The 27,590-nt window shown below is 42.4% G+C and overlaps 3 protein-coding genes across 5 annotated transcripts; 1 reads left to right on the forward strand and 2 right to left on the reverse strand.

Annotated features, from left to right (window-relative positions):
- Positions 1-950: 950 nt before the first annotated feature.
- Positions 951-4,391, reverse strand: LOC139348762 (uncharacterized). 2 transcript variants are annotated; one of them, XM_070989089.1, is made up of 6 exons: positions 3,995-4,391; positions 3,783-3,897; positions 3,448-3,560; positions 2,474-2,573; positions 1,736-1,857; positions 951-1,597 (listed from the first exon to the last, which is right to left on the reverse strand). In XM_070989089.1, the coding sequence occupies exons 1-6, from the start codon at positions 4,083-4,085 to the stop codon at positions 1,494-1,496; spliced, it is 645 nt and encodes a 214-aa protein (XP_070845190.1). In that variant the 5' UTR covers positions 4,086-4,391; the 3' UTR covers positions 951-1,493. The 2 variants fall into 2 exon arrangements, with proteins under 2 accessions (XP_070845190.1, XP_070845189.1); XM_070989088.1 differs by having other exon boundaries at positions 3,783-3,915; positions 3,995-4,181.
- Positions 4,392-4,641: 250 nt separating this feature from the next.
- rpl28 (ribosomal protein L28) lies at positions 4,642-6,679 on the forward strand. Of its 2 annotated transcripts, none has more exons than XM_070989623.1 (5): positions 4,642-4,670; positions 5,206-5,293; positions 5,779-5,902; positions 6,309-6,427; positions 6,535-6,679. In XM_070989623.1, exons 2-5 carry the CDS (start codon positions 5,213-5,215, stop codon positions 6,622-6,624), a joined length of 414 nt encoding a protein of 137 aa, XP_070845724.1. In that variant the 5' UTR covers positions 4,642-4,670; positions 5,206-5,212; the 3' UTR covers positions 6,625-6,679. The 2 variants fall into 2 exon arrangements, with proteins under 2 accessions (XP_070845724.1, XP_070845725.1); XM_070989624.1 differs by having other exon boundaries at positions 4,669-4,752.
- A 3,417-nt stretch (positions 6,680-10,096) lies between these two features.
- Positions 10,097-25,757, reverse strand: pdcl (phosducin-like). The gene is made up of 14 exons (XM_070989427.1): positions 25,647-25,757; positions 25,479-25,562; positions 22,352-22,468; positions 20,491-20,631; positions 20,259-20,402; positions 18,963-19,144; positions 17,741-17,824; positions 17,247-17,493; positions 16,192-16,478; positions 15,631-15,778; positions 14,521-14,880; positions 12,017-12,199; positions 11,610-11,791; positions 10,097-11,165 (listed from the first exon to the last, which is right to left on the reverse strand). The coding sequence occupies exons 1-14, from the start codon at positions 25,651-25,653 to the stop codon at positions 10,602-10,604; spliced, it is 2,730 nt and encodes a 909-aa protein (XP_070845528.1). The 5' UTR covers positions 25,654-25,757; the 3' UTR covers positions 10,097-10,601.
- Between the last annotated feature and the right edge of the window lie 1,833 nt (positions 25,758-27,590).

Below are 27,590 nucleotides of genomic sequence, written 5' to 3' on the forward strand. Positions count from 1 at the left end.
GTGGAACCAGCCAATCGGTCAGAAGAACCAACAGAGACTGAAGAGCTTGTGGAATCAGCCGATTGGTTAAAAGAAGTCACAGCTGCACAGCCTCCCCCAGCGACACCTGACCCCCTGAAGGCCAAAAGAAGCAAAATGTTTGTGCAGGTCCTCATGGAGAAGCTGCTGACACGTCTTTGCAGAAAAGCAAACATGGACTGGAACACAGAACATCCAGCGGACATCATTGCGCATCTGACTGAATGCATATGGGCCAAATTTGAGGATGAAGATATCACATTAGAAACATTTGAAAAGCTTGATAAGGTGCTTTTCAAGGAACTGCGTAAGAGGTGGAGCAGTGCAGAGATGTTGCTGGTTTCTATGAAGACAAAGGACCCAGAAATTGAATCATACATTATCTCCATTCTGGAAAGTCACCTGAGGTCGCCGCCAAAAAAACGCAGCTGCCTCCGCAGGTTCTTTTCATCTGTGGGCAGGGTCTTTTCCAAGCCCTTTACTAGGTGAACTATCAAGTCCTGCTAGCAGGAGGCTACAGGTCTGATGATGGTAAGGTTTTCTCCGGGTGCTCCGGTTTGCCAGTCTTCTTCAAGCCATAAAGCAGTTGGACACAGTCAGTTGTGCCCAAAAGCTAACTGGTTTTGAAAAAAAACAAAAAAAACACCACCTGGTCTCTGTCAACAGACAGAGGAGGTTATCACGATCTCCAGCAGGACCTGAGCTCGACTTTCTTCAAACCACACAGCAATTGGCACACTCAGTTGTGCCCAAAACCAGTTACCTTTAAAAAAAATGGTTTTTTTTTAATCTATATTTACTCTAACAATAAGTATAAATAAACATGTTTAAGAAGTTAAGAAGATTTCAGAGTTTCAAACAACTGTTTCAATGTCATGCAATTTACCTATGGGGACATGAAAGTGGTGGACCAACAGACCAACACTGGTTCCTTCGCTAAAGTATCATCTGTTGTATTTTCTGTTGGCAAAGACATTTCACCAATGTACACTTACACCATTATGCATACAGTACAAAAACAAAATCATATATCATCATAGCAGGAATGTTGGCAACGCTTAGATAAGCACTTCTTTCACAGACTGACAATCCTCTCTAACAGCCCGCTGTAAACATTTTAATCAAGAAACAATGATTCTGATGTCGTGTTGTGGAAGTTTGGCTCCCAGTGGAGCAATACTGATTAATGTTTCTGATACAGCAATGGCACTTATGTTCAATCCATTTATCTGAGACAGACTATCCCGTATTAGCAAAGTGAGCACCCGTATTAGAAAGGGACAATATCAATGTAATCAGCTAAGAAGTGGCTCACTGGACCCTTCAATTATTTACACCAAGTCCAGTCAAACAGCAAGTTCACTCCAAAACAGCTGGTTATGAAATAGGTGACTTGTATTATCATGGTCAAGTTTGTCAAAGTCAGTAACTGTGTGGAAAGTCCTCTTCTGTTCAAGCAGAGAGAGAGTTCAATTCTAAGCGTCCAGCGCTGCTTGTGCTTTCTGAACAGCAGCCTCCAGCATTGCATGGTCACCGAGCAGCGGCTGCAGAGCAGCTGGGTCCATCTCCAGCAGCATACCTACACAAACAGATGCATGAGAATAGAGTAGAACAAAAATACTGTTCGTGTTATCCACACGCACAATCTTCCAAAGACGGTACAGCTCAGAGGATGGCTGATATTCACAGGGAGCGCCCCTACAGACAATCAGGTCACCTGTAATATCATTTGCATGAAGTGGATCCAGTTCCTCCACCAGCGAGAACAGCTTCTCCCCCAGCCTCTCTGTGTCGTCAGCGTCCGACGAGTCACTGATATCCGTCTCCTCCATGCTCTGCCTGAAGGGAAGCAGCAGGAGCATTATTTCAAACAAGTGGTTTAACTGTAACTTATCAGTGAACATTGGTTCTTTTTCAATTTTTCAATTTGCATATTTAAATTGCAAGCGGCCTGTAAGGTAGAGATACGGCTGGGCTAAGAAATGTATGAAGATGCACTCTGAGAAGGACAAGGAGAAGCAGGAGAATGCATTATTATGCACTTGCATTAATATATTACAGAGTTATGAGCGTTAAGTATATTCTGAAGATGGAATCTAAGTACATTAGCACAAGTACTTTAAGTACAAATTCCAGATACTTGCATTTTAGCAGTAGTTCCATTTTATGCAACATTATCTCAGAGGCCAATCTTGTACTTTTTCACTACACTAATTTCTCTTGCAGCTTCAGAAACTACTTTTCAGATTACAGTTTTTCAGACCCTACCTGTCCACTGAAAACTATGGCTTGATACTTTAATTGCATACTTTTATTTAAGTAAGGTTTTGAATGCAGGACATTTACTTGCAGTGGAGTATTTTCACACTATGGTAGTAGAACTTTTACTTGAGTAAAGGATCTGAGCACATCTTCCATCACTGGTGTATTCTACAAACACTGATAAGCAACATACTCTTTAAGTATCTTCAGGGCGAAGTTCACCTGCTCCTCCAGCAGCTTTGGATCTGAGAGAAGCTTTAAAACCGCTTCTTTGTGCTGCTCCAGAAGCATCCCTGTGGAAGAACAGTGAATCGTGTTTTAAAACTCACTAGTTGCCCATAAATGAATGTGCATGTAGGTGATGATGAGACGAAGCACCCACCACCATGCGTGCAGCTCTGTGAGGCTGAGCACAGCAACGCTTCGACTTACACACGAATGCATGGCAGCAGGCTCATGGGGTCAGTGCCAACATGCTGCAGGTGTGATGTTTAGCTTGTTCACCAGCTTAGCTTGACGTGTTAGCATTGCTAACATTTGCTGGGACATGATGCACGAAGGTGCCGCATTAGAGAGCAAAGATCCTCAGTGGCACGAAGACGTGCTGTGGACATCGGCTGTATGTCCTGATCCGGATCAACCTGAGAGTCCTTCTTCCATGTGTTAATGGATTGTAAGGCCTTTATCACCCCAAAACCAAAAAAGGTCATAAGCCAAATCAAAACTATATCGAACATCAAATATTATCAAAACAGGATTTTTTGAGGAAGAGCGTGTTTTGAATTGCATGAAGAGTCGTCTCTTGCTGATTCTTTTGGTGTTGTGACAATACCAGATTACTGAAATTCACTTCAGCTTTATTTCAGACTCATGGGCCCTCATCACTATAAAAATATTAATAAAAAAATGCTGCTTGCATGGCTAAAAATGTACACACAACTGGAAAATGAAACTGAAAAACCACTAAACTAAATTGTTTTGGAAAAGCAAATAAAACTTGCATTGTTAGTGAAATCGCCTTGAGTTTAGCACACAGTGGTTACCGTTGAATTGAACCTGTTCTAAAACATTAAGAGTCTGCAAATGACTCATTAGCTGCTTCCTGTCTAAGCAGTATTATGTGGCATTATCTTTGGTGTCTGCTGAGTCCGAGTGCTGATTGCTTACCTGTGATTTTCTGTGAATGGCCGGTGTTGTAAACGTCCACCAACTCAAACAGCTGCTCACCCAGAGAGTCAGAGGACACCGACACGTCATCTTCGTCCTTACATGTTACCTTGCTGCAAAGCCGCGCAATCACATGAGTACACAAAAGGTTTTTGACACTCAAATCCATGCTGTGCCATTTTTAAGAATCTGACAACTGTGTCTTGTTCCCAAATTATACACTGTCCTAAACTTGGCTGAAAATAGCTGATGTTGCCTTCACGGGCAAGCTACCCTTATGATTTCCTCAGACTCTGCTGGAAAAGCGTCTGACAGCCCCCTGCCCATTGCAGTACCTGGGCTCCTGTGTGGGCTGCAGGGCTCTGAGGGCTTTCTCCACAGCTGCAGTCAGCGTGGCCTCATCGCGCAGCATCTGACCCAGGACAGGACCTGGCAGCTCCAGCAACATACCTGTAACACAGAGACAGGCTTGGGTACTTTGGTTTTATGTGGTATTTTCAAAGTACTATCATATACATTCTGCTGAGTTTGAATCGGGTCACCTCACCTGTGAGTTTTCCAGCATCCTCCTTGTGTTTGGGATAAATCAGAGTATACAGTTGCTCACCAAGTGTCTCCAGATCTTCTTCATCATCCATGTTTGACTTCTCACATTAAGACACTGCTTGCAGATGCCATGTTGCGCCACACTGTAACTTTGTAAAGAGCGGTTTTACAAATTAATTCAACCCCTGATGATGCTAATTCCCAGCTTCCAATTACGTCGACATTTAGACGACGTCCACAAAATCCATCCAAAAATACAATTTTCTGTACACTGTTCCTCCACGTGCTTTCTTGTTATAATTTAGAACAGAACCATCGTGTTTAGGATTAAAACAGCTGACTATTGCAAACTGAATTATTTGACGTTGGTCTGTAAACACGAGGCGCATGTTTATGACGTCAGTTTTTCTCCGAGAGCGGTGAGATGTTCCTCCGCCGGGCTTGTGGATAACTAGTACCCCATAAAATGACACTCTAAATATGTTATAATATGATATTACTGGTAGAATCACGTATGTAATCATACTATAAATCTAGTGTACATGTTTTAAACGTTTTACATTTTAGATTCGATATAAAATGTTTTTTTAAGATGCAGTTTTAAGTGCGCAATGATCTGTGACAGAGGTTCCGTAAAGCGGTTTCCGCTCTCTCCGGTCCTTTTCCTCCGCTAAAAGGTAACGTGGTCGCTTCGGCAGCTATTAGCCGGTTACTAAAGTATATATGTTGTGTCTCCCCGCTTGAATTTAGTCGCAGAAAGTAAGCTATCATTGATGCGCTGATTCTTGTGCACATCCCAGGTGGCAGGAAATGCACCTAAGTAGCGTAGAGAGGGAAAGATAGATTTGTGAGCATGTCGCCCAAGTTGGGCCTCGTCGTGGTGCGTCAATCCCTGGTGCTGAACTGTGAAGCTAACTTTAGCAAACCGTAATACCGTGTGTAACAACGGCTCTGTGTTCCCCAGATATGAGTGCTAACGTGAATCACACTCCGTATTTTATGTGACAGTACTTAAACTTTGGTCCATTGAATTCACTTCGCGGTAGCTAAGATACAAATCGAGAAACCAAGTGAACACGTTTAGCTGACGGCAGTCGCTAACGAAATGACAGCAAGGGAAAATGACGTCTGTCAGTTTCAAGACTTTTGTTAAAGTTGCTTTGAGTTGGCTTTGTAATTAATTTCGCCACCATTTGGTCCTGTTTTGCCCAGGTTTATCATGTCGTCCCATTTGCAGTGGATGGTCATCAGGAACTGCTCCAGCTTCCTCATCAAGAGGAACGGACAGACCTACAGCACTGTGAGTACGAGGCCTGTGTCTGATCAGATCCCCCGATCAAACCTGTTTCAACCTAACAGTACCTACAAAGTCTAACCACGGCTTGAGTTATGTGGTGAGACCGTATTGGAAAAGTAGCTTACTTGGGTGTTCTGTTTTTACCACTACCACTACTTAATCTCAGGAAAACCACGTTGGTTTGTCTTTGAACATGGATTGGCAGTAGCATTCAAAAGTCTTAATTTGATTAAAGTCAAATGGCACTTACACTGCTTGTTATCCTACATTGCACCTTGCTTGCTTGCGTTCTAACAGTAAAGCCTGTAATACTGTTAAACTGTCAGTACAGCAAAGTAAGTGCTCATTATGGGCCATGTAGCAAACAAGACACAAAGGGACTGATCTTGATGGTGAAATAAATGCATAATTATCTGAATGTTACTGTCACCTGTTATAGTACAAGCTGTCCAGTAGGTGATCTAAAGTTAAATCCGTTCATGTGACAGGAGCCCAACAACCTGAAGTCCAGGAACTCCTTCCGCTTCAATGGTTTGGTGCACAAGAAGACTGTAGGTGTGCAGCCAGCGGCCGATGGCAAGGGAGTCGTCGTCGTGCTGAAGAAGCGTGCAGGTGAATTTTTGTTTCCATCTTCAAGCACTTCCTGTGTCTGTAAAGCAAGTGATTTATTGCGTAGAATGAAAACTGGCTTTACCTGTTGTTAAGGTATTTCAGTAATTTGAATGAAGTTGGAGTAACAGTTTGAAGTATTTTTCATTCATCAGGTGCATTCTGAAGAGGCAGCAGCAACTTTTTTGTGTCGCTTCGTGATATCACTTTACACTGATTCAAAACTGTGTTGTCCATGCTCTGAATTGCAGAAAGTGTAGAAATCAAATTGACTGCTTTAGGATGTTCCATAGACTGCATTCACTAAGGTTTACATAACCTCAGACTTTTCCCAGTCTTAGGTCGTGTGTTATGTTCAGATCTTTGCAGCCAGTGTGGTTACACTCAAAAATGTTTTCTGCCTGCACAGGCCAACACAAACCTGCCACCTCTTACGAGAAGATCACCATCAACAAGAACTCCCGCGCCACCCTCAACAGCCTGAGGCACATCATTAGCAAGAACAAGTACAGGAAGGACCTGCGCATGGTGAGCTTCATCCAAGATGCGGCACAATCTCAAATGTACTTTCCACATTGGTAATTTCTCATTCACACGTGTCAAGAGCGTAATTTGAGTCTAATTCATTTCCACAGGCTGCCCTGCGTCGTGCCAGTGCCATTCTGAAGAGCCAGAAGCCTGTTGTGGTCAAAAAGAAGCGCACCAGGGCTGCCAAGACAGCATAAACTGATACACATGATTAATGAATAAAAGCTTCTTGTTTGGAAAAAAAAACAAAAACACATTGTCCAGAGTCTTAACTGTCCCCAGGATCACGTCGGTATTTCTAATATGCAGATTTAGCAGATGTGACAAGTCATTTGCTTTGGTAATCAACTAAATTATACTAAACATGTATTATTGCATAATTGTCATGTAGTCACTAATTCTTCTGGGACAGCGTGAATGAGCAAAAATTGTGGAGGTCTCGGGTAAACAGTTCAAAACCAGTAGCTGCGCACAGTAAACGCCTGGAGTACAGCTTCACAGAAAAACAGGAAAGCTGTTTGTGAAGTGCGTAAAAGTAATAATTCAGTAGACTTGCTCTTGAAGCGTGTGCAATAAACATCCCACAACCTGATGCAAGTATTTTGGCTGTTGTGGTTAGAAATAGGTCAGTAAATGTGCACTTTGTTTTACTGACCTATTTCTAGTGAAGTTTGTTGCACTCAGCTGAAAGATCTCACCATCAGAACAAACTATTTGAGCATAGCTGAAATCCAGATTATTTAGAGGCAATGATAGTGTTTTTTTTTTCTCTGGGCCTGTCAAAACACCTGAAAAAACAGGTCCAGAACAACTTTTTCAAATATTTATACAGAGATAGACTGGAAACAGCTGGTTCCAGTCGATCCTCTTCACCACACAGTCCTGATGTCCCAGTGACGATGTGTGTGCTGGACTACATGTGACATAAATGAGCTGCATCTAATTAAATAGCAGGAGGGTGCCTGTCTCTGTTGATTATCTGTGCATCCAGTTGGCACATGCTCCCTTTTTCACCTGTGTTTTTGTTCTTATTTTACATAAATCCCAGAAGAACTGAACACTTTGCTTGCACAGTCTATATTTTAAGCATATTATTCTCATTTGGTGAGATTATACTGGAGCAAACAGGGCCTCTGTTGCTTTAGTCACTGTGACCAGTGATGTAGAAACATTGGATAGATTTTAAAGCAGCCCACTGGCAGCTTTCCACTCATGGCTTTGGAAAGAAAGAACGAACTGTTGTCACCTCCCCTTGAGTCAAAGCTGCTAACGTATACCGCACCAGTCACTGCTGCAGTGAAGTGCATCTCTTTCACATGGACGTACCTGAGAGGGGTTGGTGTCTGTGAGGATGCGATAGTCTGTGTGCTGTGGTCGCTATGAGGGGACTAAGGCCGGTGCTTGTCCTCATGCCCTTGGCTCTGCTGGTCCTGCGAAGTTGGAGCTTTGAACTGCAGGATACAATTCATGCACTGATAGAGGAGAATATCCACCTTCATGACCAGCTGGAGAACCTCACCCAAGCCCTCAGGGAACTCAAACGGATGCTCTGGCATCACTCAAATGGTACTGAGTTTAACTTTTGTATATGCAGTATTAATACACATGTGAGTACAAACAGAACATGTTTGGAGGACTTTGGAGAAAGTTATATTGGGTGCAACATAGAGTTGAATTAGAAACACTGAAATATTCAACAGTATTCAAAGCAGTAACTGTGTTAATCATTCAACAGTGTTTGTCTTGTTTTAATAAAACCTTTGCACCAACCTGAAAAACACAATATTACACATTACCTGGCATTATTTTCTGATTTCACAGAGTTTAATCCCAAGAATCAGAATCAGAATCTGCTTTATGGGCACAGTATATGTGCACATACAAGGAATCCGGTTTAAACATTGCACTCAATGTACTTGCATCTCAGTGAGGACCAAAAAAATACTGAACAATTATAAGATAGAAGATGAAAGATATGCACTGCTTGGATATCGAATATTTGCCCTCTGGTGCATTTTCTGAAGTGTTTGGCCCCCAAGGTCAAATCAGCTGTCTGCTCTCTCCTTTCATTCCTGTCATTTCCTGTTTGTGTCTGTTTTCACTCCATCCCTTCCTTGCCGCCCTCATTCATTCATGTTCTCACGTAGCTTTCTCTTTGTTAGCTGTCTGACATCACCCAGAGGACTGACACGTTTCATGCTGTCTGTAACTAACTTGACATTTCCCTTCTGTGTGTTTAATACAGACCAAGATCACCACGAGCACCACGAACATCACGATGAGGACGTCCAGCACCTGTGGGACGAATGGTCGGAACACGGTGCGTATCATGACTGATAGACTTCAGTGAATTCGCAGAGGTCAAGTAGCAGATGTGACAAGCTTCCAGCAGATTTGCTGCATTGAGCGTACAAGTTGTGGCAGAGCCCATACCATTAGTTGGCATTGATTTCATGGCCATGTATGCTGCAGTTAGGCTTACGGGTCATGCAAGCACCAGAGGGACGAAGAAATGTTTTGTCAATCAGCTCTACCATATTTGCTGAACACCAATAGTAGTTATGAGAAGGTGTGACAGATTTCTCCCTTCCTGACAGGCATCAGCGCAGAGACCCATCTGCTGCTGGAGCATGCCTTTTGTGCACATGACCTGCACGGCTCAGCTGCTCGCCTCCATGAAGAAACGACCCTCCTGCTGCTGACCTTACCCTGTCTCACCCTGCTGCTGCTGCTGCTGATGAGCTCTTCGTAGGCTACATTAGCCTGGCGCCCACTGCAGCTGCTGTTGAATGCGCTCAATTTTTCAAACAATGTAAGGTCAGGCCTGTGGTGACGAGTTACAATACACAAACTAATACCTGAATAGTGAGTTTTGATGCAGTTACAGAGATCAGCTGCAGCCCTGGCTCGTCCTGTTCCCAGTGATTATTGAGTGGGCAGGATTGGGAGAGTTGACCAATCCACAATCTGTGTTCGATCAATCACCTCTGGGGAATTTACTGAAGTGGAAAGGAGCCTGTTGACGCTGGTGTATGGTCACAGAGGAAGCTCTGCTATAGGACGTTAAACAAGTCGAGTCAAATTTTATATATATAGCCCAAAAATCACAATTTGCCTTAGGAGGCTTTATAATCTGGCACCCTCTGGTCTTGGACCTTAAACCTGACTCCATGGTGGTTATGTGTGGAATTTGTTTTTTTTTTAATCTATCAAGTACTTACATAGGAATTGTTTTTGTTGTTATGATAGTGATGATTATAGTTATTGAGCACATACAGAAAAGGTACTCTGTGTACCCAAAGTCCAGATTTCAGGAAGTCAAGAAATTAAACTTTTCAAGTAATTGTAAGCAGACCTTATTCACTGCAGATTTTGACTCGTCACAGCAGGAAAAAGCACCGGTGGAACTAACAACATTAAGGGTGAATGAACATTAATTACACCCGAGTCAAAATATCTGCTGTGAAAAAGGTCCATAATGTGTGTAAATACTAGTATTCATTTGAGCTCACCTGTGAACACAATAAATGACTACAAATGGGATGAATGATCTGTTTTTGGTCTCCTCTCTCCTGACGGAAATATTTTTGACATTCCTGAGATCCTTGTGGTTTTATTGTCCATCACTCATAACTTGGACAACTCAGATAAATAAAGACACAACAGGCAGTGAGTCCAAACATTTGTTTATTTTTCTATTCACTATTTGAAATGGTACAGCACATATAAAAGTTAGAAAATTAACTTAAAGTCAAGTCTGGGCCGAAGGTTTCTTATTCTACAGAGTGGAACACATTTAATCCGACGAGGATGCACATGGAACAAAACAGGGAGATGTGCCTTAACACAAGGAATAAATAGCTGACAGTCATAGCTCAGCAAAACATTTAAACACCTACGTCATTCTCGCTGTGTATAACAACAGGATTTACTCTTACTACAGTAAATTTAACTCATGTTTACCGTGGAATGATGCAATGATGAAACTCTGATTTGTGTGCATTTACTTTTGGCTTCAATGCTGGTTGTATGTTGCCGTGTGAGTAGTAAAATGGAAATCCTGGCTCAGTCCGTCGTCACTACGGGGGTCCACATACATAAAAGTGATCTATTGTCCATGCAGACTGTGTACTCAACTTCTCCAAGCATATAATGCATGTTATATATTATGGCTCTAGTCTATATCGAGGTCAGAGTCCTCATCGCTCACAGTATTCTGTATGATGGCTCCATTGCGAACCGTCTTCTGGACGATGGCGGGCTTGTCAGGCAGCAGGCCGTACTCCTGCAGCAGGGCCTCCAGGTCTACAGCAAAGAAGTCTTCCCCGAGCTGGTCCGTGAGGCGCACAAAGTTACCGATCAGGTCCCCTCCTTTGTAAACGAGCAGAGCCGGCAGAGCGCTGTCTCTGAACAGTGCGCTGGTGCTGATGGCCGAGCTGCGGACGCTGCAGAACTTGACCAGCGGGTATTCCAGAGCCAGACAAAGCAGGCTGCCTCGCATGGCCTCACAGCCCGGGACATCCGGCTCGTAGATGTGGATCATGACCAGTGTGCTTTTGTCTTCCTTGTCCAAAGCCTCCAGGAAGTCCTCTCCGCTGTTCAGCTCATAGACCTGCGCAAAGCGTTTGCCACGGCAGAGCTGACGCCGCATCTCTTCAATGCGCTGCATACGGTAATGCTGGAGGAAGTCTTCATCATCCTCTTCTTGCTGGAGCATGTTGTACTCTTGCATGGTCATCTGTGGGGTAGACAGAGAGGAGAACAGTTACAGGTAGTCAAAGGAACGGTTTGACATTTTGCTGGTTGCTGCTTTCTTGCAGAGTGTGGTGAAGATGCATCTACAACCCTGAATCCCAAAAAAGTTACGACTGAGACTTTAGAGGATGCCCCTTGAAATCTTCCTTTAATAAGTGCAATCTCAAGGGCCACACCTTTTACAGATGCTCCAATTAATCAGATTTTTATTCTGAACTGTTAGATTACTGGTCTCTTAACTGGCTATTTATAACTCTACGACAAGGAAAAACCTGTTTCTCCGGACATTAAGACAAGCGTACTGTCAAATAGTTGGCAGGTGCATTGATGCGAAGTAAAATCAAGTGTGTCACCCAGTTCAATTCTGTGTAAAAATAGAGGCTAGAAAATAGAGGATGAAGGTGCAGAGATTCCACTTCCTACTTACTTTGCCTTGTATTTTGTCCTGCAGCTCTTTCTGTTTCTCTTTGTCTTTTTCCAAATCGAGGTCTGAGCGGCAGGTCATTGACAGCTTCTTGATCAGTCTTTCCATCTCGTTCTTCTGCTCTTGTTTCTGCTCCACCTCCAGCTGCTTGTACTTCCTCCAGTCATTGATGACACCCTTTGGTCCTGAGTAAGAATAACCAGCATCACTGTCATCATGGAAACAACATGTATTATGCTCTGAGGAAGTACTACTGTATGTTCATACAGTGTAGTCGTTTTCTAAACCCACTTCATACCCACACATTTCAATGCATTACTCAAATATTTTTTATTTACCAAAAATTTGATCAGCCGACACAAAATGATACACGGTGGTCTTACATGGTGTGTCTGTGCTTGTATCAGTACCTGTGTTGACAGCACTCCCATCTGCGCTGTAGTCTATCTCCGGCTCATCGACGTTAGCGTCCCGGATGGTCTTGTTCTCCCCCTCCTCCTCCTCGTTGTCGCTGCCTTCATCCTCACTGCTGCTGTAGTAGTACTGCAGCTTCTCTCCCAAAATTTTGTCATCCAGAGTCGTCATCACAACGGCTCACCTGAGGGCAGCAGTTAATCAGGTGTTAGATGAGGGCGCCAATTCACTTTGCTAAAACAAGTTTGTCCGCACTGAGCTCAGTGCTCTCATATGAGGTGATATCATTAGGTTTGTGTTTATTAACATGGCTGAGAGCTCATCCTTCATCTTTGTACTGCTTGCAGAGTAAAGTATGTGTATTGAGCAATAATAATATAAACTAATCCTATGCATTTATTCCTTATATTCACAGACTGTATTTACAGAAGGACACCAACCTCTATTATGTTTTGTAATTTGACTGAAAAGTGTCATGAGCGTTGCAATTAAGACAACACTGCCATTTCCTTCATCTTTATAGCTTCATAAATAAATCCTCTACAGATTAACAGTTTTGTCACAGAACAGTCTGGCAAATCATATTAAGAAGTGGAGCATAATAATCCAGCTTGACAGCCATACAAGCTGTCATAGCCCGGTTAGAAAGGGCTTATTTCAAAAAATAGGACATCTACACTATACATAGCTTATAATAAGTGTGTCAATTTACAAAACTTGGACTGAAAGGCCTTTAATGATGCACTGAGCCGTATGTAAGGCAACTCATATGCGCAGATGGAGAAACTCAGAGGCAGATGCCCCTGATAAATCCCTCTCCCTTCTGGCAGCAAGATGGAAGATGATACTACGCCTAACCACTGCGTGCAGCTCTTTTCTTCAATTTAGTTGCAATTTGGTGACAAAATAAAACAATAATCCTCCACTGCCCTTGAATATAGTGTCTCTAATACATGTAAACAGTAGGAGCGAAGGCCTACACCCCACACCTGACGTTTAACTGAGAATCCCTGTCTATGTGACAGCAGCGATACCTAGCTAAATCACCTAGTTAGCATGCAAGATGTTAATGGATATTACTATTTATTCACCTGTCTACACGCCACTGGACAGAGAACAGAGACAAACCAATAAGCTTGTTAATTAAGAAGGACACCGGCCCAACCGGCAGAAACTGCTAGCGTTTGTGAAAGTGAGCTAGATTAGCGTTAGCTAACTGAGCTGTGTTACACTGACTTCCTGTGACCACCAATGAATTTTAGCTAGCATAAACCGAGTAACGGTTAAATTTACTTCGACTCCAACTTCATACACACCTATAAAAGTATAGAAATGTGCCTTAACTTCCGTATGAATGACTGATTTTGATCTTACCTTGATATATGATCGACTGACTGAAGCAAAATATCGCCAGTTCTCACCGTCTCCTGCTGCTAATCTGCTAGTTTAGCTGCTGCGAGCCACTCTACCTAAGTATGACGCATTCAGTTACCACGGAGACATCGTACTGCTGAAAATTAAACGCAAAAAAAGCCGAGATTTACGTCTAAATTGCCATTTGGGCTATATTCATAGTGTGGACACACTGAAAGCGGCGTCAGTAATCAGTGTCACTCAATCTGTGATGTATCTTTGGTGTATATTATCCGATTTTCCCTTCATTGTTTTAGTTACAATCAAATACCTCAACCAAACCGCAGCCATTTGCAGCTGCTGAGCTGCGCAGTTCATTCCGACGCTATTGCCACGTAAATTAGTATTTCAAAGTATAATATCTGATAGGGTCATATATTGAAGTAATTTACTTGTAAATTTGGACTTTACTGAGAGCACGTAAAGGTAACACGATACCATGGCTCATCCCACTGACGTAGGAAATGTGGGAATATGCTGGAAGATTTATTGTGCAGTTCTCACTTTCACGGCTAGAGGGCAATATGACTATGAAATATGATATACTGCTTATACTACTACCATTACTCTTATGATGTCACTTCATCATTACTCCTTTTTTAAATACATGTTTACAAAAGGTACCATGATACCAATAAGAGAAACGGGTTCACTCAAAATCAAATATGTATCATAATATACGCAAATGTTCTAAGCTATCAGATGACCATGCTTTTAAACCTTGCTGTGCAGTCTGTTTATTGAAAATGCACACCGTCTCTTCTGTTCCCATTGGTATTCAGTCTAAAGCCAAAAGAAATACTGGATTCACACGAAGCAGTGAGTAAAAAGTGGACGTGGGAAGGGAGACCGTGAGGTGTAGGCCAACGGACAGACAAAGATTTTTATCACTGCCATTTTAAATGAATGGCCAATAACACTGTGTTTATAGTTTTATTTCAATTAATGGTTACATTGCATTGCAATCACTTCGTTAAAAATAAATCTACAGACATTACATTATTACTGGACAGTGTGAACAGCAGCAGCCCCTTTTACCTTCATTTAGGGATCTCAATCCATAACCTTCTGTTGTCTGCAAAGGGTCATAGCTCATCAGTCCTTACTTTACTGTCATCAACTCCTCTTTGTGACTGCTCCTCCGGCGGTACTCTAAATGCCACATACGGACACGTCTTGGTGTTTAGACAAACCAGCCTCTTCAGCGTGGCAGAGTTTACAATATCAAAGCCAACTTTGCCTCCAAAGGTACTGGGCTTCCAGTAATCTGGCGAACACAGGGGGTTTCCAAGGAGACCTTTCAGGGAGAAGGGGGCCCCCATCTCCACCATGCTCTCTCCAAATATGGCGCCCGCTCTTGTTTTTTCCAACATCATACCAGGATAAAATTCAAGAGCGTCAATGTCACCGTAGAACTCTTCCAGTTCGCGAGCTATCTCCTCGTTATCTGTAAATGGAAACCACAAGTGGAGAAAGTTAATAAAAATATCTACAATACAGCGCACCGAGGACTAATTCATAGGGTCAGTCGGGCCACTGCTTTGGTCCAGAATTAAATATCAGCTGTTTGATAGATTACTTACTTAATTTTTTTACCCTGTACTTTTCATCCAACATCATCACCAGTTTGTACAATACCTTGATTTATGACCAAATACCTGCAAAGTTAATGTTATTTCCATCAGCCTGAGCTGTACTTTGTGCTAATTAGCAAATATTAGCATGCTAACATGCTAAACTAAGATGATGAACACTATAAGCATTGTTCCTTTTGTTAGCATTGTCATTGTGAGCATGTTAGCATGCTGACATTAGCATTTAGCTAAAAGCACCCATGTTATCTGACCTATATTTTATTATTCTGTCATTTTATTTTCCATCTTGTTATACATTGTCTTTATTTTCATCCTTATTCTATCTGACTTTTACTATCACTAGCATGTGGGTTTTATTCTCCATCATATTTTATATCTAACTGTCCAAGTCACCCTTCAGAGGACAGCAATGGAAGACATTGTAGCAGCAATTGATAGCAATGGTGAAAACTCTTTAAAAAATGACCTGAAAGAGAGCAGATGTCATTTATTCCAAGAATGCATATTCAGCTGCTCTCATGGACTTGTTAAAGTCATAAATCTGACGCTTCGAAGGTTGCACTTCGTGCAGTGTGGTCTGCACACAACATGGTTTCTCTTACCCGTGAACTCTCTGAATGATGTGTACGGCTTAAGGTTGAAACGCTTCCTGTACTCGTTGAAAGGCTGCATGCGGAGTTGACGGGACTCCTTTATGGTCCCCACAGCGACTTTGGTCACCACAGCATTGATGTTATGGCCACCGCCAATCTGTAGGACAAAGGAGAATGATAAAACATTGGACATGAAATAGCTTCAGGGAGACATGAACATGTTTTAAAGATATTCCCTATTTTTGTTTTTCACTTTCTCGTGCTTTGATTTGTCTGCATCTGTGATGAAGGCTTGCAAATGTAACAAAGTACTGTACATAAAGACTCATCCAGTACATACAAATCTCTACGTGGCAACCCAAAAACAACATTAATATTTTTTTCTGTTCAGTGCGTAAGCCATTTTTGTAGCTGTCATCTCATTGCAAAACAGAATGTGTGAATGCCAAAAAACACTTTGCATGCATATTTGAAGTTAGACTCTATCCTTTAGTTACGGGATAACTGAGGGCTAGTTGTAACTCCGGGAATTCCTGCATAATTATTATGTTGACTGTGCGTGTTTGCTACCTGGCCAGCAACTTGCCGAGAGAAGGCATCCACCAGCTTCTCAATGCCGTAGTGTGTGACAACAGAAGTGTTGAAGAGGAACTGTGTGTATGAAAGTTCATCTCCGTTAATGAAGAAGGTGTCAGGCATCAAGGGGTGCCAGTGGTAGAGCTGGCTGAACTCCAGCGCGATTCGGTTCCCATACTGGAAGTGGGAGTTAAACAGCAAGGTGGGATCAAACTTCAAATGCAGCAGGTATCCGCTGAGATGCTGCACATACTCCTCTATCACTATCCTTATTGTCTCACCTGAGAGAGACGTGCAAAGACACAAAGAGGGAGGGCAGGCAGATTAATGTTAAAGCACCAACTCAAACTGAGTCATGACAGAGCAAGTTCAAACTCAAGCTGACTCAAATAAAACGATCATCCGTGAGCTTATGGAGAGGTGTGCTGACACATACAGTTTTTTTTAAAGAAGTTCACCAGTTCTTGACAAACAGATAAAAAAAATACATATAAATGTATTGAAGGAATGGTGACATCGGCTGATACCACCCTCATATCTGTTACTTAAATATGAAACTACAACTAGCTGCCTGTTAGCTTAGCTTATCATAATGACTGAAAATGGACCTAAACGCACATTATTGCACCTAAAAACACTTTAAAAGCTCGCTCATTAACACATATCTTGTTTGTTCAACCTGTACAACAACTAAAGTGTAAAAACACGAATTCCTGGTTTTAGGGGGTTATGTGGTGGACTATTTCTTGGCAGGGTGCAGTGACTTCCGGCCAGCAGAAGCTCTAGCTACAGCACATAACCCCCCATGAACCACAAACGTCACTTCTACACTTAAAGAGAAACAACATTAATTAGTGAGCTACAGAGGTGCTGGTAGATGGAGCTGACATTGATCTGTTTCCAATCTCTGTGCTAAGCTAGGCTAACTGGCTGCTGGCTTGTAACAAATACAAGAGTTGTATCAATATTCTCAAATAACTCTTAGAAAGAAATTGAGCGTATTTCCCAAAATTCCCAAACCCATTCCATCAAAACTGTGTCCAGCTCACCGATGATGATGAGGCGTGAGGTCTGGAAAAGCTGCTCATCATCCCAGGTGGGATGCTCAGCCTTCAGGATGTCACATACTCGGTTATGCTCCCTCAGCCACAGCGTGGCGTACATTCCCAAACCAGGGAGGAGGCCGAACACCTCCTGACCAATAGCCATCTGAGACTCAGGGGGGGTCCCAGGGGGGTAGCTCATCTTAATGGGTGCTTCAGTGACAGAGGGAGGGTACATCTCACCATCAATTAACTGATGGGGAAAAGAACAATCAATGATTATACATGACTTGACAGCATGTTAAGTATATTTACATCTATAACTTTTGGCAGATGTTTCTCAGAAATGATGAAGTCAACACCAGCAGATTAAGTGAAACACTAAAATATCGTCAGCACTGTGCATGGCTAACATGTCTATTTGATCAATGACAACTGCACAACTCTGGTCTTGTTAGAGAAATGATTTGTTCCAGTCATTGCCGTTTTGCTTCTTTCACCTGATACTTGAGTTTTCCGCCTTTGTGAAGCCTGAGATGAAGCTGACGTTCCAGGTTGTCTCCATAAACATGTCCTGCATCCACCTGTATGTGTCACAGGACGAGACAAAAAAATGAAGCCAGAATGAGGGGAAATATATAAAGGCATGGCTCAACACAAGCTGGGGATGTTATGGTTTACACAACCCTGCTAGAAAAACCAGCATAGACCAGCAAAGCCAGCCACCAGCAAAACCAGCATATGTTTATATGCACAACATATGTTCATAACCAGCATTCCATGCTGGTTATGCTGGTCACCAGCATCCCGTACTAGTTATGCTGGTCCAACATCCCGTACTGGTTATGCTGGTTCACCAGCATCACTAGCAACAACATGCTGGTTCACCAGCGTTATTAGCAACACCATGCTGGTGTACCAACATAGCTATTCAATTCTATTCAATTCAATTCAATTCAATTTTATTTGTATAGAGCCAAATCACAACAGAAGTTGTCTCAGGACACTTTCCATATAGAGCTGGTACAGACCAAGCTCTTTTATCTACAAAGAAACCAACAATTCCCCCATGAGCAAGCACTTGGCGGCAGTGGCGAGGAAAAACTTCCTTTTATCAGGCAGAAACCTCGAGCAGAACCAGACTCTGGGTGGGCGGCCATCTGCCTCGACCGGTTGGGTGAAAGAGGAATGTGACTAACCAGCTAAACCAGCATCAATCCAGCATAAACCAGCATAGACCAGCATGGAAATGATGCTGGTCTATGCTGGTTTTTCTAGCAGGGAATGCAGAGCTGTCACCAGATACTTTTATTTTTGCAATTTTTATCCACTCAAGCATTAATTCAAAGCATAAGAACAAAGTTGTTGTAAGTTACTGTCCACAATGGCAAAACATCATTGGAGCTGAATACTGTGAGGCTTTTTCTACCCGACACGATTGATCTGAGGAATTAGTGGCCTATTGCAATGGGTCGTTTGAGAGTATAAGCCCTCAGTTTTATCCATTTTAAGTAGCTTGCCATAGTAGTGAGACAGTATTTTTTAAAACTTAAAGTTTGATGCCACTGCCAGTAGCTGGTTGGCTTAGCTTAGCACAAAAACTGGGAACAGGGCTAGCTTTAGTTGGGATCCACTGTTTGTGCTAAGTTAGCTTGCAGCAAGAAAGCACATGAGGTAATTTCCCAAAATGTCAGACTTGAGACAAGCTGTAAATGGACTAACCCCATGTGCTAGAGCCTTAGTGAAGCCCAGACCCATGCGATTGTAGGTCTTGAAGAACTGGTGCGTGAAGTGCTGCGCAAAGAAGGCGAACATGAGGTTGGAGCCCTGGGGGTCAGGCCTAAACGTCCTTCTCTTCAGCAGCCTCTCAACCAGCAGCTCAGGGTCAGGCAGCCCAGCTTTGCCTGAACAGGAAAATCACAGCGTCATACGCAGCAAAGGGCAACACACAGATACACCACACCTCTAGTCATAATACTGAAGCAGCGTGTCTGTGAGAACAGCCCAGACACAGCTCACACATCACGCTGCACTTCTGAACCCTCCAAGGTCAACCATCATTTTAAGTTCAGCTTCTTCTGAAACAACACTGAGCAACAGACATCCTCTGGATCACATATTGCTGTCGAATGTGCCCACCTCTTAATGCATTATAATAGCAAAATTCTGCAGTGGTGGAAAGTTTTGTCACGATCACTGATCACTGTCCACTTCCCTCAGAGTGCAGCAACAACCAAAAACACAAGGTCACAATGGGGACGAACTGATCGACACCACTTTGGAGAGAAGAAAGAAGCACATTCATCAAAAAGGTGAAGTGAAATTGGCATAATTTCATGTGGAGTAATACCAGCGTTTGAGTTGCTTTGCCCAAACAAGAAAAGTCACTATAGTAACAGCAGGGGTTGGTGTCGGGGTGGAGGAGGGAGGAGAAAACATTAGGAGAAAAAATCTGACTTCATTCATTCATTAAGTTTACAATGGAGACATGAAAGCAGAGAGAAACAGTGCCAGCCAGACATGGATCACCAGTCAGCCTTCATTTTCCCAAGAGATCGCATTTCTATTTTATGCTACCAACAAAAAGTATTGGGGTTCAATAGTCAGTGTGATAAATAAATCACTTAAAAACACAGAAGTTTAAATTTAACCACATGCAGCAGATACAGGGCAGCTCTAGCATTCATCTGGAGCCGTGTCTCTGTCCAACATTCACTCCCCTTTCAGCTTTGTTTTGCCCTCCATCAACTCCCGATGGAAATATTTGACTCCTTATCTGATAAATGTTCCACCAAGTTCACCAGCTAGCTGCTAACTGAGCAGGTAGCGTGCAGCGGCCATTTATCAGAGCGGGAAACAGCGGCCTGCTGTGGCTAGAAACAGGATGGATGGCTGAGGGTAACAGACGAGCTGGCTTCTAAATCTCTGTGGGTTTGTCCCAAAAGTGACACCTGTCACATTACACTCATCAAATATTGATTAATACGGCTTTAAACTCGATATAAACGAGTGACTAACCTTTGACCCCCAGAGGTGTAGGGCAGTCCTCTGGCACCGGGGGCAGAATCCGTGTGTAGTAGCTGAGATTATAGTAGGATTCCCAGCTGAGGTAGCTATATTTTGAGTTGAAGGTTGGAGGGCTGGGTATTAGGTTGGACCTAACTGTTCATAAAAAATAAAAGGTTATTAGATACAGTGAATATGTGACAGTGCTGAGTGAATATCTTTGAATGAACAGCTGATTCTGGACCTGTTAGAACCAGCCTCATGAGAACGTCCCGTAGGAAGGTGTAGTTGATGATGTCCCACAGCCAGCGGAAATGGGTGAGAATATAATGCACAGCATCTGGGCTGGGCTTCAACAAGTGACGCACTCTGGTCCAAAACTCAGCTGTGGTGGGAGGACACATGAAAAAGCAATTTTGTTACGGGAAATCAGGGCTGCTGGGAATCTGCAGTGGAAATTCACTCTGGATAGAGTCAGTCTGTATCTCACAGTCCACCAGCACATCAGCAGGCTTGGCTTTGATTTCACAGGCTCGTTCCAGACCTGAGAGTCGCCACACTCTTCACTGAATTCACTGAATGAAGTCTAGGAATTTTAGCAGCCTGGGGTCAAAGCTGGATCACCAACCAGGCAAAGAGGGCGAATGCTCCAGGGTCCAAAAATCCAGGCTCCAGCCTTACCGTGTGCCAGCTGGTCTGTGCTAATTGAATTATTAAAGCACAATATCAACTAAACAGAAAGAAGCTGTGAACACATCACTGATGAATCATCTTCTTTTAAGTTAATATGGTGAACTTGTTAGCCAACACTAGCAAATTTACTGAGGCGTTCAAGACTGCTGCATTTTAGCAGTCATCAACCACTCTCACAAAACTAGTTGATTAACTGCAGGAGACTTTTTTTTTTTTTCTATAATCAATTTTCATCAAAAAGGTCTCAAATACAACCAGTAAATGTTAACTAATCTATGCGGACTGACCTGGGGGTGGGTGAAATATCAGAGTCCTCAGTTGGTTCTGAGAGACTGAGCCGTGATCTGATTGGACTAATTGGCTAATAACTGACTGCAGTAATATGGTGCTGCAGGAATGAATCCTAAAACCCGAAAATTAGTCAGCACTGTTGCACTTCCAGTCAGAGAATTTTTTGAATAGGTTTTTGCTCAAGAGATTTTTACGTTTTGTTCTTGTGTCTTGCTTGTGTCTGGTGCTTTATCATCCACTTGAACACTGTTAAAGTCACGCTTGACAACTACCCACAGCGCCCCCACCTGCATATCTGCTGTAAATGCATTGGCTCTTTTTGCTTTGTTTTTAGTCTCCACCAACTCCTGAGGGAGCTGCAGATTGAGCGATAATTCTCTGTTGTTCACCCTTTCACTCATTGTGATCTGATACACTGCTAGTAGAAAAATGTTGATCATAGCTGCTTTGACAGAATAAATGAAATATGAAAACATTGTATCAAAGGTGGTGGGAAGTGTTCAGAGACTCCTTACAGTCCTCAAGCTCCATAAAGATATCCCACAATGGATTCTGTTTGTGTATAATAGGCTACATGTGTGGCTATTCTCCTGTCTAAGAGGTGAAACTATTATTCTAAAGTAAATGTTATCGCTCAGTCCCATTTCCCCTTTTCCTGGCATTGCTTGTCTTTCTCTCCCCTTTCCTCCCACTCCTTTCTTTTCCTCTCAGCACAATCAGACCAGTGGTTAATTGATGTTATGCCCAGTGAGTGTGACATAACTACATAACTGCCAGCTACATCCATCACTTCTGATTAAGGACTACAGTGTGTGAGGGTTCCTTGTTAGTAGGTGGTTCAGTAAAGAGATCAGCAGAGGCTGCTGGTCTCTTTCGGGCTGTTCCTCCAATTTTTCCAAATATTTGGGTCTAGACGAGGAGTCCTAACTATGTGAGCCAGGAGCTATGTTGCTCTATTTCCTGATTTAACAGCAACAAAATGAAACAATCCTTTTCATCAGCCCACCATCTAAGCCTTTCTGTCTCACGCACAAAAGAACAGCAGAATGCTTCGAATTCCTTAAAAGTGCACTCATAAGGGAGGATATGAGAGCTGGTCTCATGAGGATAAGTGGACTCACGGACAGTGCAGTTCTCCCCGTAGTAGCCGGTACGAGTGCAGTCACACTCGTACTTGTCTTCCCCATACCTCACACACACACCCCAGTGCTGACAGGGCAAATAGCAGCATGGGTTCACTGTGAAAAACAAGAAGGGCTCATGTCAAACACCGTGAGAAACACATTAAGTCATTCAGGCAGATCAAGTATGAACCTTTGGCTTTGATAGAAATTAAAGAAACAGCTGAAATATTGACTCGACACTCTGCTTCCTGCACTTCCTGTGAGTTCACGGACAAAAACATCTGTCTTGGCATAAGATTGGATCACCACCTCTGTATTTCTATGCTGTAAAAACATTTGTCTTTTAGCCAGATGTTAAGTCTCAGATTGAGCCTTCAGGAACCACTTTTATTTAAAAAACAAAAGACAAAAAAAAAAAAAAAAAAGCTGTCTGCCATTAAGGTGAGGTAATGCCTTTAAATCCCAGTGCAGTTCTTGTTTTTGGAAAAAAATGGAATTTGGTCAAAATTATTAACAATTTAAAAATAAATAAATAAATAAAAGAAGTTTAATTTCTGGAAACTTTCTTCGATGTAACTGTAATTTGGTCCAAATTTGGGGGGAAATAGAGACAAAGCTCATACAAATAGTCAAATTAATTAACTGTGTTTAGTGCAAAAGCAGCTGTTGGTCTCCAGAAGAATTTCCTTAAAAGAATACTCAGTTTAAACCAAAGAAAATATTCATTCACCTTTCACTGCTTGCAAACATCACTCTTCGTTCATGTTGCTTTCTTGCTGAGTCGTTTCTTGCCGTTTAAAGCTAGAGTAGGTCATGTTTTTTTGTATTTTAGAGGCATCTTTTGGTATATTTGTTGAAATTCTCTTTATATCCCAGCAGCAATGAATAAAGTAAATGCTCTGGCAAAAAAAAAGAACTAAAATCCAGTATCTGTGTAGCTGTGAGTACTAACAATAGCCATGTTTTATGAATTATGATAATGTTAGGTGTTTCTGAGACATGAGCGATGACGATGATACACTGCACCCCAAATGCTTAGGTTGTTACCAATTGAACACTCCCTGCATTTTACCTATAATTGGTAGCAATTTATAAAGTTCTTCCAAGGAATCTCAGCAGAAAATTATAGGCATATATGGACCTATAAAACAAATCAATGCCCTGTTTTTGTTTTTCTTGTTTTGCAGCAGAAGTAAATAAGCTTCTCTGCTCCCTTTTAGCTCGATGAGAAGACTGACACAAGCCTCATATCAGTCTGCTTTAAGGGCACAGCCTGTAGCCAGTTAGCTTAGCTTAGCTTAGCACAAAGACTGGAAACATGGGGAAGCAGTTAGCTTATGTGTTCATTTGTGACAAAATCTGCCTCTCAGCGCTTTTAAAGCTCACTGATTAAAGTCTTACACCCCGTTTGTTTAATTCAGATAAAAGATCAAGTGTAAAAACAACAATATAATGGACTATTTCCTGCTTCGAAACAGTTGCCTGGCTACCAACTAGCTAAGACACCAGGAAGCACTTTAAACATGAGATATAACGCATTAATTAGTGAGCTTTAAAGCTGCTGAAAGGTGCGTTATTATCAGCTTCTGTTTCAAGTCTTTATGCTGAGCTCGCTAAGCTAACCGGCTGATGGCTATGGCCTTAATATTTAACATACAGATATGAGAGTAATATCAATCTTCTCATTTAACCCTATAATATATAATATATATATTAATATAAATAAATATATTTTCAAATATACTGAACTATTCCTTTAAGAAAATAAGATTTAAGAGTTGTTTAAGATGGATTCTGAGACGTAATAAAGACTAAAACTGGCTGATTATGATTATGTTCATATAATTCCTTTACAATTCAAGCATAACAGAGTGGGACAAGCACTCTTGGCTAATCAAGTGAGCCACATGAAAAGGCCTTTGTTCTTATGGCCAGAAACAGAGGGAGGAGGAGGGGTTGTCTCACGGATACACTAACAAGTTACAACAAGCAAGGGTCATACATGCTACTGTCAGGCTGACAAACTCAATCCTCTTAAATACAGCACGAGATAAGACTGTTTGCATCAGGCACTCCTCCATCCAGAGATTTATGCATTAATAACTACAAGTTCATAATATTATAGAATAGTCAGGGTGCAGAATTACAAATATGCGAGTTATGTGAAGTGTGTGATAAACTATGAAACATCAACGTGAAGGACAAACACTCACAAAAAGCATGGCTGGAAAGAACTTAAATACACTTCCCTGCACATGCAAGAACATGACTCTGCCTGCCCACGCCGGGCTCCTCTGTCTCCCATCAGGACACTCAACATGATCGCTAACCTCATCTCACTGCTACGCGATCGACATGGACACTATCTGATTCAGCAGGCCAGAATGAGTTCACAGCTCGCAGACGATGGGAGAAAGTTGCCTTACATGCAACGTAGTACTACAGAGTTACATTTAAAAATGAATCACGGCCCCTGAGTCAGCAGTTTATGGAGAAAGTTTTTGTCCTGTGACTCAGATTGTCTCAACATCCTGGAGAAGAGGGTAGTTAAACATCTTGTTTCCATGTGTGTGAGCTGATGTTGTTGACCTGCTGGAAGGATGGTAATGGGGATGGGGGTGGCCGTACAGGTAATGCTACATATCTGGCTGCAGGTCAGACAGGAAAAGTCTGTTTTGGGGAATTTACTGGAAGAAAATATGTAGTTTTATGTATCTGTCAGTGCTGGAACTAAAAGAACAAATGCACCTTTTCTTAGAGGAATAAAATGATCTTATTCTGTTTGACTTTAATTGAAGTGAGATCCAGCTGATATGCATAGGGAATGCTATTTTTTCCTGGACAGTAAGGTGTCAAACATGAGTTTAAACAGCTAATGAAGTCATGTTATTGTACGAGGAGCCTGCCAGTGCCTGCCTGTTATCAGGGTTAGCGGAATGTGAAGCCAAAGACCCGATAAGTCCACAGGGATAAAGCCAACACAAGCATGCATGCACATCCATTAATATCTGACAGAACATGTGTTTCCTGCATCTGACCATTGGCAGCGATCAAAGCATCAAATGCTCAGACTAACAGGTAACAGGCATGACATCCACTGCAAAGCCACTGACCTCTGACCTACCTGTGCTGGAGGTAACTTCTTCACCACGGCCTGCAGGCTCCTGCAACAGCAAGAGAAGAGCCCAAACTGATCCTAGGACAGAGGCTTCAGCAACAGTTTCATGTCAATTGGTGTCCAGGAACAGAAAGGTAAAACACAGGCACAAAAGCAAAAATCTGATATACTTACGTCTCATTACAGCAGTTCAGGAAAATTTCATTCCAGCAAATCAAACTGGGAGAAAAGTGAAACAATCCAGACTTCTGGCTTGTTCAGAGAGCTGAGAGGAGGAGATCCAGCTGCTGCAGACAGAGAATGGGAGTCACAGAGCGGCAGGAGCAGCAGCCCAACAGGTTAACTCCCGTGTATGTGCGCACACGGAAAGAGGAGAAGTGAGACGGAGACTGCAGCAAAGTGCGCGTTTCCTCCTCTATATCGCCCCCTGCTGGTGCAGTCTGATGCATGAACGCTACACTGTTTATTCCTTGCCTCTGCATCTGCAGACTTTAATCTGTTCTCATGTTTTCCTCCCATCACACTCGTTTGATTTAAGAGATAATAGATATGCATTTGGGATGATCAGGAGATTAAACTGTGGGTGGGGTGAAAGCATCGTTTTTCTTCGCTGCTTTGCTTTTGGATATCATACAACATACAATTCAGCTTCATGGAAGATATTCTGACATGCCACAGTAGGAGCAGCTGCAGGTAATCTAAATATTATCATGGCTGAATTCCATTCAGAGTCCTGGTACAATACAATGGTCTTCACAATACATTACAATACACATTAAAAAGAAAGATGCAAAAAAATAAAAAGCAGACGCATTGAAAGTAAAGCAGAATGGATTTTAAAACAAAATGAGAGTTTAGAGCCATGCTTGCGTCCTTGTTAGACTGTGCTTTGAGCTAAATGCTATCCTCAATATGCTAACATGCTGATGTGAGTGTTCCCCATTGTATTTTAGCATGTTAGCTTGCAATGATCAGCTGATTAGCAGTAAACACAAACTACAGCTGAGGCTAATAGGTCTGTCATTAGTTTTGCAGGTATTTGATGGACTGATCTTGCCATGCATGAAGACAGAATGGCTGAAAAGGTGCAATACTGTAGCTTTCAATACATGAAAACTACCAAATAAAAAAGGCAGATGTTGACAGTGAGAAAAACAAAGCAGAATGGAGTTCTTCAGCAGGTAAACAACAGGAGCCACAGTAGGCGTTTCTGGTTCCTCGGCCCGTCTCTGAGCTGCACGTCCTGGCTCTAATGTTTACTTGATGTGAATCACTCCACTGCAGACACTGAATTTACAGAGTGGGAACACAGCACCAGCTCAGGTCACAGGGCCAAAGTGGAGGATGTGTGTCAGGACTACGTGGATGTAATGGACAATATCAGCTCTGAGTGTAAGAAGCCCGGAAGAGAAACATGCTGCTGGGACAAATATATGTATATATATATATATATTATTCAGAAGACTTAAACCTTTCGATCAGCTATTCTCCTATCAAACACCCATAGCAACGTTAACAACAATGCACAAAACAAACAGACAAGCTGCAGTGAAACTGGCAGAAATACAACTTTAAAATGCGAAAACAACAACAGAGCAAAGCTTCACAGCACTTTCGCAGAGGTGGAGAGTATTTTGGCAGCGCAGAGCGTAAACTCTGCGTCAGCACTGACAGATATGTTGAGAAATACTGGTGCTGTGACACCCTCGCAGGCTTATCTGTGGCTGATGGCATGCTCCCCTCTGCGGTGTGCGGCTGCAGATCATGTTAGACTTGCCAGGTCCAACAACAGATGAGATGATTGTATTTGTTGGCAGTCTGCAGACAGGTACTGGTACACAAGACTCTAAAAAGCCTTGCAGGCCTAATTTATTTTGTCTAGTGACAAAACTTTTATGGTTCCTTTGCCTGCTGTTTTGCAACAAACATTTTCCCACAGCGTTTTGACACATTTCCGTTTCCTATGAACCCGAGGATAGATGTTTCAAAGGCTCAAAAAGCCGTTTAAGGTCACTGTCCTGCTCTGACATTAGCCTGCATCTTGGGCAGGCCTCTGCAGCACAACACTTAACCTCTCCTTTATCAACATGTAGCTGACGTCCATCTTCCCACATCCAA

Source organism: Chaetodon trifascialis, chromosome 20, assembly GCF_039877785.1.
Source record: "Chaetodon trifascialis isolate fChaTrf1 chromosome 20, fChaTrf1.hap1, whole genome shotgun sequence".
NCBI classification, from domain to species: Eukaryota; Metazoa; Chordata; class Actinopteri; order Chaetodontiformes; family Chaetodontidae; genus Chaetodon; species Chaetodon trifascialis.